Source organism: Triturus cristatus, chromosome 4_1 (genome assembly GCF_964204655.1).
Source record: "Triturus cristatus chromosome 4_1, aTriCri1.1, whole genome shotgun sequence".
In the NCBI taxonomy this organism is placed as follows: domain Eukaryota; kingdom Metazoa; phylum Chordata; class Amphibia; order Caudata; family Salamandridae; genus Triturus; species Triturus cristatus.
The window spans coordinates 524,991,366-525,008,166 of record NC_140585.1 but is presented as its reverse complement, the minus strand read 5'-3'; the positions used below and the strand labels follow the sequence as shown (position 1 = coordinate 525,008,166).

General features: G+C 41.3%; 1 protein-coding gene across 2 annotated transcripts in view; it reads left to right on the top strand.

Annotated features, from left to right (window-relative positions):
• INTS13 (integrator complex subunit 13) overlaps positions 1-16,128 on the top strand; it is a 327,931-nt gene extending 311,803 nt beyond the window's left edge. For both annotated transcript variants that reach the window (XM_085652788.1, XM_085652789.1), the window contains 2 exons: positions 14,553-14,688; positions 15,753-16,128. In XM_085652788.1, the coding sequence (XP_085508914.1) occupies positions 14,553-14,688; positions 15,753-15,792 (176 nt within the window). In that variant the 3' untranslated portion in view covers positions 15,793-16,128. The remainder of the gene's footprint in view (positions 1-14,552; positions 14,689-15,752) is intronic.
• The last annotated feature ends 673 nt before the right edge of the window (positions 16,129-16,801 follow it).

Here is a 16,801-nt window from a genome sequence, read left to right as displayed (position 1 = left end):
ATTTGGGTAGGCTCGAACATGTCCGAGTGGACCCCTTCCCCAACCCGGGACTAAGAGGAGTGGGACTCTGGATGCCAGGGATGCCCCAAGTCCTTATCCTCATCGGAGGAGAAATCGTCCTCCGATAAACCCTTTCCCTCTAAGGTAAACCTGCTGTCGGGGTCTACAATAGTGGTGAAAGCGTCGCAATTTTCTCCGGACAGCTCCTCCTCCCGGCAGGGTGCATGTTTTAGCGTTCGTGCACTCTTGAGGAAGGTCTCTGTAAGTTTATCAAATCCTTCCAAGTGCCCCGCGTTATGCTTAACGGCCATTTTATTCCCCATCTGGGAGCTACTGGGACCCCCCACCACCAGATCTGGGTCACAGAACACCCCAGGGATGCTTTTCGCCAGCTTATCAACCTGATCCCTAAGAGGAGCCAGTGCCCTAGAAATAGCCAGAGAGAGGGCTTGGTCCACTGCTGGAGGGAGAAGTTGGGGGGGCCATTCCTCCTCCACTTCCTGGTAGGAGGAGTAAAAATGGTCTTCTGGAGAAGACATGATGGCAGAGGATGTGAGCACAGAGCAAATGCCCGTAAAATCCTTAAGGCAGCCCCCTCGCCGGTGCTCTGACAGCTGGGCTTTCCCCGAAGCTGTTGTAAGAATAGACCGAGGCGCAATACCAATTACCACCACCAGGTGGCGCTTGTCACTAACGTGGCCGGTGGGGAAATCACCGCATAGCGCGGTCTCAAAATTAGGCGAGGGTTGGTCGGGAATCAAGCGGTCACTAAAGGAGTGACCGGATTCCCAAACGCGCGTATAGACCAGCGGGAGCGCTCGACGGAGCTGCCTCGCTCGGACCTGACGCGCCTGACAAGATCTCACCGCGCGCAGAGCGCACAGCGGGAGAAACTGCGAGGGGGAGAACGCTCTTGGGCAAGAGCCTGCTGTGCAGGGAATATGAAACAATACCAAGGCAATAATGCTAATAACGTGCACAAGAAACCGCTATACAAACAGCAACAACGTCAGATTAAGCCAAGAATGTAAGGAATGCACTTAACTGACGAGCAGTGAAGAAAGAGGAAGTGGAAGGGACGTCATGATATTATATACGATGGACTGTGATATGATTGGACTATAGTTGCCTTGGAGACAACCCCCCTAATGGTTCATGGGTTGTGTAGTCTTTTGTTTAATGATTGTTGTGTTATGTTTTCTTTGAACTGCTATGTAAATAAAGTGAGGAAAGATATGCATAATCCTCGCCTCCGTTCTGCCATAGAATTCATTAAACTTTATTCGATCTGATTTAGAAACATAGATCATAAAAGTGTACATAAACACAGTAAATCATCTTTCCTAATACAATACAGTGAGAATTAATTAAAACCAGTAGGTAAAAACGGGTGTTACAAAGTCCCGTTCAGAGCAACTTCAGGTTAACCGAATCATAAAGTTCAATGTTTCGCAAGATCAATCTCATGTACTTCGTGCAAAATCCAAGTAAGATGTAACGCTCCAATACCTGACCAGTCTGCACTATATAAAATTGCAGAAAAACTAAAATAAAAAGTGTTTTGCACACTTCTGTCATTGGGCTATATGTGGGCTACATCTGGGTGATATTTGTGGTACATTTGGGCTCTTTTTTTACTCTGGTGGCCATCTTGGGAGACTTATTTGTATGAAGTTTCCTAATTTCCTCATTTACTGCAGTCTCCTCAGTAGGAAATGCTTTCAGTTTTTTACTTTGATTCCATCAAGAAGGCATTCAGATGTGTCACACATTTGCCATAAATTCAGAATGTTAGCACTCTAGTTGTTCATTAGATCACCGTAGTAAAGCTACTGCTCACCAGGGAGTTAACTGGAAGTCTACTGCTGGTATTGAATATGTTTGTTTGAGTCTGCATGTCAGAATTTTCTAATGAAATAGAAGAGGATTTGAGATCTCACTTAAAACATGTCCTATTTTTGCTTTCTACAGCACTAACCATAATTTCTATGACAAAATGAACCCCCTCATTTTGTTCCTTTTTAAATTAAATGTTTTAAGTGTTACCAGTGTATTCCAATCAAGATGGCTTCAGGTGTGCCATACTTTTGTCATAAGTAAGGCTGTTAGCGCTCTAGTTGTTCTTTAGAAAACTCTGGGTAGCTGCAGTAGAACACAAAGGAATCAACTGACAGTCTCTGCCCTTGTTGGATGTACATGATTAACTGAGAATGACAGACTTCATTCTCACATGACTGAGAAAGATAATGTGAATTTACAGAAAATATGCTCTCATTTTAGCTTCAGTTTTCTCTCAAACATGATTCATGATATCCCAGCAGAAGGTTTTTCACATGGTAAAATCACCTTAGAACACACCACAATTCCTGAAATTAGTATGGTACCATCAACAAATGAATTCTAATGTAACTAAAGTCTGTTATCGCCCTTTATAGTTCTCCTTTTGGTAACCCTCAAAATCTTCGATTCACTACAATGCATTTCAATTGGGCACTATCATGTATATTGGTCCCAAGATGGCTACCAGCAATTCCAGGATGAAGTGCTGACAGCCAATCAGATCTAACGATGAGATGTCGTTAGGCTCCGCCCAGATATTGAAGCTTTTTCTTTTTCTAATTTCTCATGAACTGCTTTACACCATTTAACAAAAAGGGACCTTTTCGAACCAAGGGCTACCTTTACGCCAAATTTGGTGTAATTCCGTTCAGCAGTTCGGGCTGTAACTTTGTCTAAAGTTTCCTATGGGAATTAACATGGAGAAAACACATTTTGGGACCCCCCTTTTTTCTCGGCCCCGGCTTGCCGAATCACCCCGAAACTTTTAAGATAGGAGCTGACCGGAGCGCCCCACGAGTTTTGAAAATTTTGCGAAGATTCGTCAACCGACGCCAAAGTTATTGGGGAAAGAATGTTACGATTTTCCTATGGATGATAGGTCCTAACTATAACTATCTACTGGCGACCGCCAGTAGGTAATATATTCATTAGAAAGAAAAGATTAAAGTATCATTATAGTTAGGTGAATTTGTCGGTGACAATATTAATGTTTTGAACTAAAAAACAACCACAGAAATTCACTGGTTATAATTAGCAAAGCTAGCTATAACTTGCGGCCTGCCATGCACTGCCTATGACCTCGCAAATGGCATCACTCATGACCTTTTCTATGACATCACCCAGTGAGTGTGTTAGTTTGTTTTATAGTTTACATAGTGGCGGGTAACTACTATATTACTTTTCAACCTAATTTTGTACAGTCTTTGTCCAGATAATGGGTGTAAGTGTTTACAAAACACGTGCTCATAATGCATAATAGATGTGTAGAGGTATTTTGAACACGTTATAAATCCTTGTATTGAAGAATAACTCAGAGTGCACGTGACAGGATGTTCCACTCAAGTCTTTTGGTACTGCAGAAAAAGTTTCCAATAGGGCAAAGATTCTATTGATTAAATACTAAGTATTATAAACAGCCTTGAGTTATTTGACAGAATTGTCTCAGCATGACAAATTCTACTTAACATAGAATACTGTGTGTAACAGGTACTAACCTCTGTACATGTGCTTGTGAAGATGGATTATCTGTAAACTTTTCACCATAGTAGGAAGGCTGCATGCAGTTTGATCTTTAGCACATTCAGATCCTGTTTATTTTAATTGGATAGTTGCTCTTTGGACAAGTTTTGCATAGATTGTACACTGTGCTTCCTAGATACTGTTTATTACTCTGTGGTGTATTCGCATGAGAGTTTTACTGTCAAACAGTGTGGAAAATGATCAGATGAGGGACGGAATGCTGAACAAATCAAACATTCACCCCCAGTCACAGATCTTGGTTAAATCCATTATTATTTTTGCTTGCTGTGCCATTCCAGTGTGGCCCCAGCCATATGCTAATCAGTCTTGACCCTGCTCCCCATGCGAACAGTCCAGCCTGAACTGCCGGGCCAGGTCCTCACTGGACGGTAACAAGCATCCTGAGACTGGTTTCGAAGTTTCATCCAACATCAGCCAGGCTAGCTTGAATCCGGTGGCATAGTGAGCATGGGACCCACGCCTGGGCCTGCCTTCCCACTTAGGGCAACAAATGCCAAAAGAACAGATGATGGACGAAATGCTCAACAAATCAAACATTCATCCCTAGTCACAGATCTGGGTTAAATCCATTGGCCTTTTGCATGCCACGCCATTCTAGTTTGCACCCAGCCATATGCAAATCATTCTTGCCCCTGCTTCTCATGGGACCAGTCCAGCCTGAACTGCCAGGCCAAATCCTCCCTGCACCGGAAACAAGCATCCTGGGCCTGGTTTCAGAGTATCACCCCTTCAGCCAGGCTAGCTTGAATCCAGTGTCATAGTGAGCACAGGACCCACGTCTGGGCTTACCCTTACCACTTAGCTTAACAAATGCAAAAAGAACAGATGATGGATGGAATGCTGAATAAATGAAACCTTCATCCCCAGTCACAGAGCTGGGTTAAACCCATTGGTTTTTTGCTCACCAGGCCACTGGGGTCTCTAGAGCAGTGTTCTTCAATCTGTGGGGCGTGCCCCCCAGGGGGGGGCGCGCCACCATCCCAGGGGGGGCGCGCACTCCACCGAGAATCTTACCTTTGTTGTTTTGTTTTTCTTCGTTCCAACGTCGCAAGTTATCAGCCATTTCAAATTTTTCATTGGCCTGCTGCTCCCGCTTTCTCCAATCAGCACACAGGAATGTCACCAGTGACGTTCCACCAATGAGGGGAGCAGCAGCTGAGATTGCAGGAAGTGCCGCGAAATTTGCGGCCATAAAGCCCCTGCATGCCATTTCTGCTGCCTTTTCTTCCTGGTTTCATCTGAAGGCTTTCTCGTCACCACGCTGAATCTGCGTTTTCCCGTCGTTGTGAAGGGCTGCTGAAATCTTCATTTTCCCATCGTCGTGAAGGGCTGCTGAAATCTTCATTTTCCCATCGTCGTGAAGGGCTGCTGAAATCTGCGTTTTCCCGTCGTCGTGAAGGACTGCTGAAATCTACGTTTGCCCGTCCCCTCGCAAAGGACTGCTGAAATCTGCACAGGTAAGGGGGGGAGTGTTGGGCTGATGTTCGGACGTATTGGAGGTTTTGATCACAGTGCGCACCTAAAAGCACGGCAGAATTCATGTTTGATTGTGTGATTGCGTGTGATGCATTCACGTTACTTCATATCACAGCATTTGTCAGTTTTTCATGTGATTTAGTGTATTTTTCTTAAACAGAATATGTTTTTGGCTAATCTACCAGTATTAAGGACATCCGCTTTTGCGAGCGGTAATTAAGATTTATTTAATACAGAGCATATTTAGGATCAGAATCCTAGTAACTCACCTGAGTATGAGTTCGCAAGTGGCAACTTCTTTATTTCTAAATTATTTATGGGAAGGTTGGTTACTCAGCCAAACGTTGTATCATTGTGGTTCCATTCTAATCATGCAGAAACTGGGGGTAGCAGTTCAACTCCTAGGTAGTTGGTATGTTCTTGTAACCAAAGTTCTGGAATGGAATTAAGTCAGTCATTGAAGAAATTATGTCCAAGTGTGATGGCTTTTGTTAGAGTCGTATACAGTTGCGCTACAGTAAAGTCATCCTTTGGAAGCACGAGTGCTAAATCAATGTCCAAATAAGAGGAGGATTTTTTTTTTTTGTAATGTCGAACAATCCTAATTTCAAAAGGAAAAATTAGGTTTAACGGGTGTGGGGGATCTGAGCACTTCAGTGTATCAATAAAATCCAAATTACAGAGGATGAGGGTCTTGAATACACTAATAATCTTTGATCAGATGCCGGATTAGAATGTCTGTTTCCAAGTAATAATGTGTATAGTCAGCATCTTTGGTCTCCATGAGGGTGATCCATTAATTCTTCCTTTTCTGTAATCATGGCTGTCCTGACCACATTTGTCAACAGTAGTGGGATATCATAGAAAAGTGAGTGACACTTCTGTTCAGATCTAGTAAAATGGCTAGTCTTGTCTGCTAGGTCCACAGGTGTTCCATTGGTTATTGGTATGCACATAACTTTCTCCGCATAATTATGCATTTTTAGCATTTCTAGTGTGACAACAGCGCAAGCATGTTTTCAAGCACTTTTATCAATGTATCTGTCGCAACATTGGAATGTTTTGCACTCGTTTTTCTTACTTTGAGCACTCTGTCCTAACATTGAGTTTGGCTGGTGGGGAAAAGACAGGTCCACTCACCATTCATGCAGCCGCACAGGGTCTTTGGGTTGACTCAATTAAAACTTTGGTTTATTCCTCTCTCTTTTTTTGCACAGCCTCACAGCTGGTTTAAACGCCTGTTACACATGTTTCACTGCTTTTCACACTGGGTTTCAACCCTGATTGTTCAAGATTGTGGTTCTTCATTAGGCCTGGTACCCAAATGGGTCTATGGGAAAAATAACGTACTTTTTGCAGCATATGCTTCACAAAGGAGCTTGTAAAAATATATGGTGGGAGAGCACACATACCTGTGAAACTCATTAAGTGCAGGCTGTTCAAGAATAAAACAAAAAATTGAAGTGTTTTTTTGTTTTTATTTGGTAAGATTTTAGGACCACATCTAAGCCTCAATGAAACATGTACCAAGTGCTTTACCTAGTCATGAAGTATTGAGTCCTGTCGCACACTTTAGTTCAGTGACTTCTTAAGAATTTGTCGTTGCTCAACTGGGTGTGATTTCTGATATTTATGTTTCCCTCACCTTCCTTGCTTGATTTTGCTTGCGAGAAAGTGTTGCTCATATAATCATTGAATTGTCACTCATAAGACACTAACATTATGAAAATGTCACACATAGCAATTTGAAACCTTGGCAGCTCTGCACTTCTCGGGAGACCCGTTGACTTCAAGAGTCCCAAACATGGAAATCCCAAAAGATTTGGGGGCAATGGTGTGCCGTTTACAATGTGGAATGAGGTGTTAGGGTACACTTAAGTCAGAGTTCTTCAATCAAGGGGGGGGCACCATCCCAGGGGGATGCCTTCAGAGGTACCTTTAGGGCAGCAGCCCCTGGGTCTGCATAGAGAAGCTAAATTACACCATTTCAAACCTGTTTATAAATATTTGGGAATGTTTAACTTTCTCTAAAATATTCCCGTACTGGAGTTCAACAATTACATAGGCCTCCCAGGCAATTGTGTGAATGTTGCACTTGGGCTGCATTTAGAAGAGCACAGCAGCCAAGCTGGAAAATACATAGTTTCTTTTAGAATTATACAGGCAGGCAGCCACACCCACAGAACTAGAAGTACTTCAAGTTGCCAAAAGAAAAATGCCAGCCATGTGTTGTATAAGCACCTTGCAAATTGCTTGTCTTGGCACTAAATACGGGTTATAAATAAAGAAGTATGTATTCATTTGTAATGTGACTTTGTTCCCTTTCAGTGATGGATCTTTCAGGCAGCCCTAGAACACAATTTAAAGTGCTTTCTATTTATATTTGCTGTTAGAAGTATGCACAGAAAAGTGCTGAAAATACAGCTTTAGGAGACTTCTTATTTTTGTACCGCCTGGGACATCAAAATAAGGAGCTGGCAACCCTAATCATAAAACTGGAAGTTTGTTGCAGGATCAGCACATTATTTACTCCATCCTCGATCCCTGGTTAATGCCATAATAGCAATTGGTTACCTTATATGTGAAAGCCTACGCCGCCGGCAATAACATGCTGACATACTTCAAGTGTCTGGGAATGCACCTTAAATTCAGACAACAAACTCCTCATTTTTGCCCTTCACTTTTACTTTTACGCTCACCCTGCACTCACAGCGATCACAATGCCCTCACACTGTTTCCCATGCACTCACACCATTCACCCGCTCACCCTGGGTGTCTGTAAAATCGAAGTGGAGAGAATGTGGTTTTATACTCAGAGCTGCTGACTTTGTAATTGGGGAGTCTGGTTTGAATCCTGGCCTTGGCGCTACATCCTGTGATCTAAGACAAAATAATGTAATTTATCCGTGCATAATGTAATAAATCTGACCCTGTCTAATGTAACTGGTGCTCATTTAAAGTGTTCCAGTGCCCGGGAACTGAGTTTGCACAATGTAAAACTGTGAAAAGATATTATTTATAAAGAAATTGGCACTAATTTTTCCCAGTATATCAAGGTGGTGTCTTAACCAATGGAGTCATAGCTTTGGCATAGGAAAGCTTTATATTTTTAATACAAATTTCAAAAATGGTACAGAGTGGCGGTACGGAGTATCCCAGGAGCCCTCCTTGTTCTGTTCCAGATGCCATTCAGCTGCACATGTTGTGTGAACCCTTTTTGATGCAGTAGAATAAGTGATTTTTCCCAGTGCTTTTTTGCCCTGCCCTGGCCGTCCGTCTGTAATATTGCAAAGGTCTATGAGCAAAGGCCAGGGCTCCATGAAAATTATGCGTCCATACTTACACAGTCAAAAAAACAAGTAAGACCTCTGAAGTTGAGATTCAAAGGCAGTGCAAGTTTCTCTCAGTGCCTGTCACTGGGTCCACTGCTCATCCAATCCTGCGCTTCTCTGCAGAGTGCACATTGAACTTGAAAGAATGGAAAGCTAATGTGGTCCTGCCAGAAATCAAATTTTTAACTTGCTGATCATGGCCATCTTACCAGCCATCAGGACTTCAACTAATAACTTGCAGATCATGGTGTATGTTATTTGCCCTTAAGATAAGGCAGCAAGTAACTTCTAGGCATGCCATTCAGTCCCTTGCCCATCACTATGATTCTGATCTCAGGAGTGTCTTATGCAAATCATACTGAGAACATGCAAGTAATATTCCTTAAACATTTTCTCTTCGTTGCAAGGGAAAAAGCTACTTGATCGCTAGGCCGAGGACTCCTATTCAAGCACGAGAAACATCTGAGGAAGTGAATAAGAAGGTACACATTGTTTTTGAGTGATGGGTGAAGGGACAGTGCTAAGGTTTGCCCTCACTAACCTTTGAACAAATAACTTGCAGAGCCTCATCGGTGGTATACAGCATATACATACTGCAGTATTTTTGGGAGCACCTACTTAAAGCCTTAATGGGTTGAAATTACTTGTTATCCACTTACCACAGAATGATTCTTTTATCCAAATTTATTTTATTTTAAAACCTAAGAAGATTTTTTTTAAAGACTTTATTTTTGGAAACTACAAGGTTAAAAACCTCCTGTACCTCACGCAGCTGTAAAATTGCAGCCATGTACTATTCATTAACATGCAGCTTCAAATTTTGTATCTTAGGTTAAGCAAGCATTTGATATGGATCGTTTTCTGCTCCCAAAAGATGGTAGAGTGCTCGAGCGAAAGGCTGAAACAGAAAGCGACGGAGAGAGAAAAGCTGCAAAAACAAGGAAATATGATTCCTCCTATTTGGACATTGGTTTCACCTGCATTGTTGTTAGTGGAGAAAGTAGACCACAGTGTGTGGTTTGTGGCGTGATCTTAGCTAACGACAGCTTGAAGCCAACCAAACTAAGGCGTCACTTTGAAACGAAACATGGGTCTCTAGCAGGAAAAAGCTGAGTTTTTTTTTGCCAGGAAGTTGACAGAGGTAACTCAGCAGAAAGAAGCAGTGAAACATGTGGCAAATACTCCTGCGACTGCATTAAAAGCATCATAACAAGTAGCATACCACATTGCCAAAAACAAAAGGCCCTTTGTAGATGGAGAAAAGGTGATTCTTCCTGCATTACTCGACGTAGCTAGGACATTGCTTGGTGAAAAAGCAGCAGAGATGTTCAAAAGTATACCCATCTCAGACACAACAGTTTGCCGCCGCATCGCTGACATGTCAGAAGATATCCAGGGACAGCTCATAGCCAGGTTGAAATCCAGTTTGTTTGCTTTACAGCTGGATGAAGCAACTGATGTGTCAAAGGATGCCCATTTAATTGCTTATGTTCGTTACTGTTATGAAACACTAGTATTAGAAGATTTTTTATTTTGCAAGCCAATCAAGGGGCGGGCAACAGGATCCGATTTGTTTGCCATGATCAATGACTTCCTGAATATCCATGGCTTAAAATGGGAAAACTGTGTTGGAATCTGCACAGATGGTGCTCCTTCAATGTGTGGTGCTAGGGCTGGCCTAAAAGCTAACGTATTGAAAGTGGCTCCACATATTTTGTTGACCCACTGTATGATACACCGGGAAGCCCTTGCTGTTCGAAACATGGACAGCGAACTAGAGGATGTGCTGAATTCTGCTATAAAAATTGTAAATTTTATAAAGACCCATCCCACAAGAGCTCGTCTATTTGCAATTTTATGTGCAGAAATGGGAGCTGAGCATGATGGCTTGCTGTTTCATACAGAAGTGCGGTGGTTATCCCGGGGGAAAGTGCTGTCTCGCATCTTTCAATTAAGGAATGAAGTACGGCAGTTTCTTCTGTGTATGGACCCCTGCAAAGCAGAACAACTATGCAATCCCCGCTGGCTTGTACTTCTAGCATACCTTGCTGACATTTTTGAGAAATTAAATTCCCTGAATCTGTCTCTGCAAGGAGCTGACATGACTTCTTTTACCATGAATAAAAGAATAACTGCATTCAAGAAGAAGCTTGAATTATGGAGAAGACTAGTTGAAGATGCCCTGTTTGAGCAGTTTCCGTGTTTAGTAGATGCTCTTTCGGAGACTGAATATGAACTTCCAAGTGTTGCTGAGGTAATAAAAAATCATCTGACTTCTCTCAGGGACAGTTTGCAAAAGTATTTTCCTGAGGACAATGATCACTTCAATGACTGGGTCTTTCAACCATTTCTGGCAGAGGTGGCAAGCCATCTCCCAATCCTTATGCAGGAAGAACTGATTGATCTCCAAAGTGACCGCACTCTGCAGATGCATTTCAGCAAAGTCTCACTGGGAGAGTTTTGGCTGAAAATGTCTGCAGAATATTCAGCTTTGAGAGAAACTGCTATCAAAACTCTCTTGCCTTTCAGCTCGTCCTATTTATGTGAGATTGGGTTCTTAGCACTAGCGGTACTAAAGACTAAGTACCGTTCAAGACTGGATGTGGAGCACAACCTGAGGATGGCAGTAGCAAAAATCCATCCACAGATTGACCATCTCTGTGGCGAAAAACAGTCACACCCATCACATTAATGTTGGTGGTGTTATTATCAATCTGTCATGTGTAAAACAAAGCATCCTAGTAAAAAAAATCTGCACACATTTTATCTTGGAAAATTTTGTTTTGAGCTTTGCAATAAGCCTCCGTCATTTAACCACACCCACTCACAAACCTACAGTTAACTAAACTCTTATTGTGTTGAACATTATTTGCCGGATATGGCCCGGGATATGCGGGTGGCGGTCAAGTATGTAGTGTACCAGATTCCACAAATTTCTGACAGGTGCTGGGGGGGCCGACATTTCAAAAAATTCAGCAGGGGGGGGCTCAACCTACAAAAGTTTGAAGACCTCTGCTCTAGAGGATCATGAAAACAGCCACGGTGGTAGGCTCTGACATAATAAATGTCTTGCAGAATCACTGTATTTTTTGCAGAATTCCCCCCGCCCCACCCCCCCACCCCACACACACACACACACACACCCCCCAAAATCCCCCAGGGTGTATTAAAGTTGCTGATAGAACTGCATACATGTTCTTGGTGCCAAATCCTTATGGAAGCAAAAAGAGAACTAAGCAAATAAATAACAAGAAATTGCTTACACTGGGGTGCATATTGTAACTCTAATTGATTTAACATTTCTAACATCAATAATTTGCTGTCTCTCAGCTCTATCAACAATAAGGATGCATTTAAAAACTTTGAAACCGTAACATGGGTATCTGTTTTAGGAAAAGCTGTGTACATGCGTGTCGCCTAGTAGACCCACCTGCGTGAAGTCGTAGTCCCAATCCACAGCAACGACGAGAATACCCCCCACACTCTTGAGGCCAGTCCACGGAAGCGTGAACCTGTTTACACTCTAGCAGCAGACTGACCCTGAGAGATGTGGGGACAAGGTTTGGAAGAGCTCACTTGAATCCCCCAGCGGGCGTTTCCTAATAAGCACAGCAGAAACAACCTGCAGCAAAGACAATAAAGACAATAAGAGTAATTACTCTCTGCTCTCTCATAGGGTTGTAAAACTATCAAACTGTCTAAGTTAAGGTGAACTAAACTCTACCCCGTTTCCTTCTTACCCGCTGGACATCTCGTTAAGCTGCAAACAGCGACTCAGCTGGGACTTGGAGGAAGCAGCAAGGCAGGGGAGGAAAATCCGCCAGGCAATGAACAGGAGATCGGGGCCACTGTTGGAAACTAAAAAGGAGGAATACTACACGGGGTAAATTCAGACTTGGAGGCTCAAATAAGACTCTACAAAAGAGTATAAATGAAAAGAAGAGGAGGATTTCTTTAGGTTTCAGAAACCCTGTGAGTCAATATCGAAAGAAACAAAATGTGACCAACAGGCCTATGTACAAGCACCAAACAAGTGCCAAGAAATTACTTGAGGATCCTCAAAGGAATTTCCTAAACGCGCACCAAGCGCGTGTAAAAATAAATACAATCTCCTTCAGCAGATTACAAGGCGCGGTGAGCTCGAATACAGGAAACAATGTATCCGACTGACTCTGCTGACGCCTAAGGCTCTGGGAATGCAACCGCTCTAACCGAGCGTAAAGGAATGAGGAATGCAACAATGTTGCAAGTTCACCGCGGTCGCGTTGCTCAGTACAACACACACAACTGCATCCAATTGGAGACGGGGAGAATCAGGGATTAGATACACATATCAGGTTCTGAGAGGGGCATGGACAAAGGAAAGGTTGCAGGAGAACAGCAAAGCAGGCTCCCTAGGACAACAGGAACACAGCGAGGAGGGGCGTGGACTGAGGACTCTACGAATCTGAAAGCCAAGCACCGGTTTGCTGCTGAGGAGAGCTATTTAAGGGAGAAACTCAGTGGACACTCCCTCCACCACTTGCACTAAGGGAGCGTCTAAAAAGTACAGGTTGTTATAGCTTGCACTAAGGGAGCTTCTAAAAAGTACAGGTTGCTATTCCCTTCTTTCCCTGAATCCCCGCAAGGACACAAGAGGCTTGTCGTGTAACAATGCGTGACTTCCCAGCAATGTTTAATGGTGTAAGAACCTATCCTTACCAAGCACTGAAATGCTTCTATATGCAGACAATCTTATTGTATTAGATATAATTCCTATAGGATTATGTTTTGGCCTCTTGGCCCTGCATTTAATCTTAAATAGTTTTTTTAATGTATTGAAATATAAAATATTGTTTATTCCAAAATATAGAAGGCCTTTAAGAGGTTGGCATGGTGTCGCTCAAAAAAATGGATGTGTACCTTTGCACTGTAGTCACCCAGAATGGGTGACATATCTTCCATATAAAACGAAAAACTAGCTGGGCTTTGTGACATGGTCGCAACTGCATAGTTTTTAAGGTATATAAAACTAAAAAAATGTTTCTTCTTACATAACATTGAAGGAAAGTTTTAAAAATCTCCTACTATAATGAATAACAGTTTCTCCAGTGAGGTTCTTCGATTGAAAATAATGACAGCTATAGCCTAATATGAAGCTTTTGTGAAAGAAATGAGATGAGATTATCAAATTCTTCTTGCCACATCAAATCCTTGGTGAGATATTTTTAGACGGGTGTTGCATTTAGATCTTTTTTCCTGTGCTTTAACCGTACAAAAGATCTCAACTATGAACTTCCGAATCTTAATTTTTAACTTACTGATTTATTCTCTTGGTCAAGTACAAGTCAGATGAAGCAATGAATTGAATTGACTGTCTCTGAGAGTAGCTTCAGAGCAAAGTAGGGTAATCGTCAAATTTAATTTTGTAAGCGTCTCTGCTGAGTTGAAAACATAGCCAGCCTCGTCTGTCATTGGTAATTGATCATACACTGATAAAATTTGTTACGTTTAAGAAGCGTCGGCCTTCCAATGAGATTTCATAATGGCAAATGGAGGGGGCGGACTGATGGACACTGTTTTGGGCAACATCTGGAATGTGCTCTATTCATCCTTAGGTGTAAGGTTACCGCAGAAGATTTCTTCAGTTAATATTCTTCACGGATAATGTAAACACAGCTGAACAAGTCGTGATGTTTGTGCTTGCACCACAAACGGTCCTAAATTGCTATAGAGTTCCTAAATTGCTCAAAAAGTTCTTAGTCATGTAAATATAATATTTAGATAAAATATAATATTGCTATGTTATTTTGTATTGTATAAATTGCATTTCTTTTATTGATCTTAAGAAGTTGTTTCCAAAACCAATAAAAACGTACATTTTTTGGGCTATTTGATATTGTCTTTAATTCCTACTACATGTATTTTGTGGGGTGCTAGTATGTCACCTTAATATTTATGTTTTTAACAGATACTGTTTACATAGGTTGAATTTTTAGAATGGTTATACAGTAAATGTACACTAGTTTTAAAAACATTTACTTTTAAATAGATGTCAGTGAAAATCACAATTCTTTGAGTATATGTTTACCAAATTAATAATTAGCATAATCCATTTTTGTATAACGCTTATATTATTTGCATTCCAATGTATGTTTTTTATAGGGCCTATGTCTTTGCTGTCCCTGTGGAGCAATAGAATTAACACTGCCAACTCGAAGAAGCACCAAGAATTTGCTGGGCGTCTGAACTCTATCAACAACAAAGCTGAGTTATACCAAAATCTGAAAGAGGAAAATGGGTTTGTATTTTTTAATACATGTCATTTGTTGATCAAGCTTGCTGTTCTTTAACATAAGTATGCATCGGTGATATTAACAGCAGGTATTCCAAAAAGGCAAATTGGTCTAGACATTCTTTCGAGGGTTCCTATGACCCAACACAAACCTAATGCATGCCCTATTAGTAGGTCTTCTCTTGCTGTGGAGTCCAGTTTTCTACCAAATTCGCTTTTTGTGTGCTACTTGTAATCTGTCTTGTCTTCATCATATACTCGTCCTTTGCTCGGTTCACTACAAGGCAATTGTGCTCCGCAGCATTTTGAGACTGTTGCACTGTGCATTCCAATTTACTCTAAAACCAGAACCACTGGAATTAAGTGGTAATGCTAGACCAAATAAAGCAGCGGGGTGGTTAAATAATGTGGCAAGCAAAGGCAAATTATGAGCCGTTATGGGGCACACTCTGTTCCTTTGTTTATTTGCTATTATAGCACCTTAGTACAATTTATGTCATAACGCTCAATAAACTATACAGTTAAATAAGAAAGAAAACTATACATATTGTGCATGTCCTAGCTAAAATGTTATTTACTAGCAGCTAATTATGTCATCCTGGATGCAAGCATAAAAGGACAATTTTATTAACAGTGTCTTTCTATCTACCAGAGTAAAATAGCTAGTTTAAAGCTATCAGTTTTGTAATCGGGAGAAAACCAAGCCTAAGTGTACGCACTTCTTGTAATAAAAGATGCGTTACCGGTTTTGTTTGAAAGCGTATCTTCAGTTTTGGGCCTACACTTTGCAGCCAACAAGGTTTCAGCCTTTGCCCTCCAGGCTAACATAGAGGATGATGTTCATGGAACCGTCACCCAACTTTGTGAAATTAAAGATGCACTTGGAACTCCCTCAAGTTCCAGGTTGCGTGACATAGTACAGACGTAATAACACATTTTACTTAAAATGAACATTTCTGTAGGAAACATAATTTGTCTTAAAAAGTTGTCTTTACCTGTGTATTTATGTATACCAAAACAAATATATGTGTATATATATATTGCAAATATTTGCCTGCTTTGTGTTTCAGGATGGAAGCTACAGAAAATGGAAAAGCCAGCAGACAGTGAAACCTTTTTTGAGCTACTGTAAATATGTTGTTTACCAAATATTGTACAGAGGACTTCACGATTTTACTTCCAGGCAATTGCACAGTTACACTGTTTACATTGGTTTATTAGTATTTTCTATTTCCCTGCACCTTTTATCATTTTTTTCAAATGCAAAGATTCAGAAAACATTGCTGGAATAGACTTCATCGGATTCTGTTCAGACACCACTTTGAAGAATAAACTCTGTTTTTCTGGTGTCATTGAATTGTAATTTCACAAATGTAAATTGCTATAAATATTTTAAAATCTGAAACATTTTCTTTAAATTACATGTATAAAGATGTTTTGCTCTTATTGAACTGTAGCTCATTTATTTTTGATAGCAATGAAGACTTATTTTAATATGTATATAAAGATTTTACGTTGCACTGCCTATACAACCTTTTTCAGATTTTCGATGTGATCTTGAAAATTGGAGATGAATGCACATTTCTGTTAATTCTGTTTTTGAAGTTACAAGGTAACCAGATAACAGCTTTACTACTAATGTTCTTGTTTGGAAAAAGTCATAGCCAACCAGGTTTGATTCATCCAAACCATGCTTTAAGCATGAGTACAGAATTCCTAAATCTGGCAAGCTTGCTGCAGTTACCGAATGCTTTCTGCTGGGACGAAAAGTCCTCCGCTTGGTAGTGGATATACACCCCTACCCAACTGTACTGATGTCTGAATGCCTAATGCTGATTTTTGTTGTCTTAGGCAAACACTTATCATGCGTGTGCACAGTGACATAGGCCTGTCTCACGTATTACGGGCTTGTTGGACCTGGAAGGGCGACCAAAGCGATACCCTCATAGAGGTGGAAGGCTACTGCCTTCACCAGGAGTTAAGTAGCATGAACGTGTTTGTGGCAGTATACCGTGTAATGATCAGAAGGAGTGAACAGGTCCTTTTTAACCTGTGTCACTGAGGTTAGACCTACATGCTCACTCGTTTTCAAAGTTATGTTGCTGTGTGCTTAACTCAT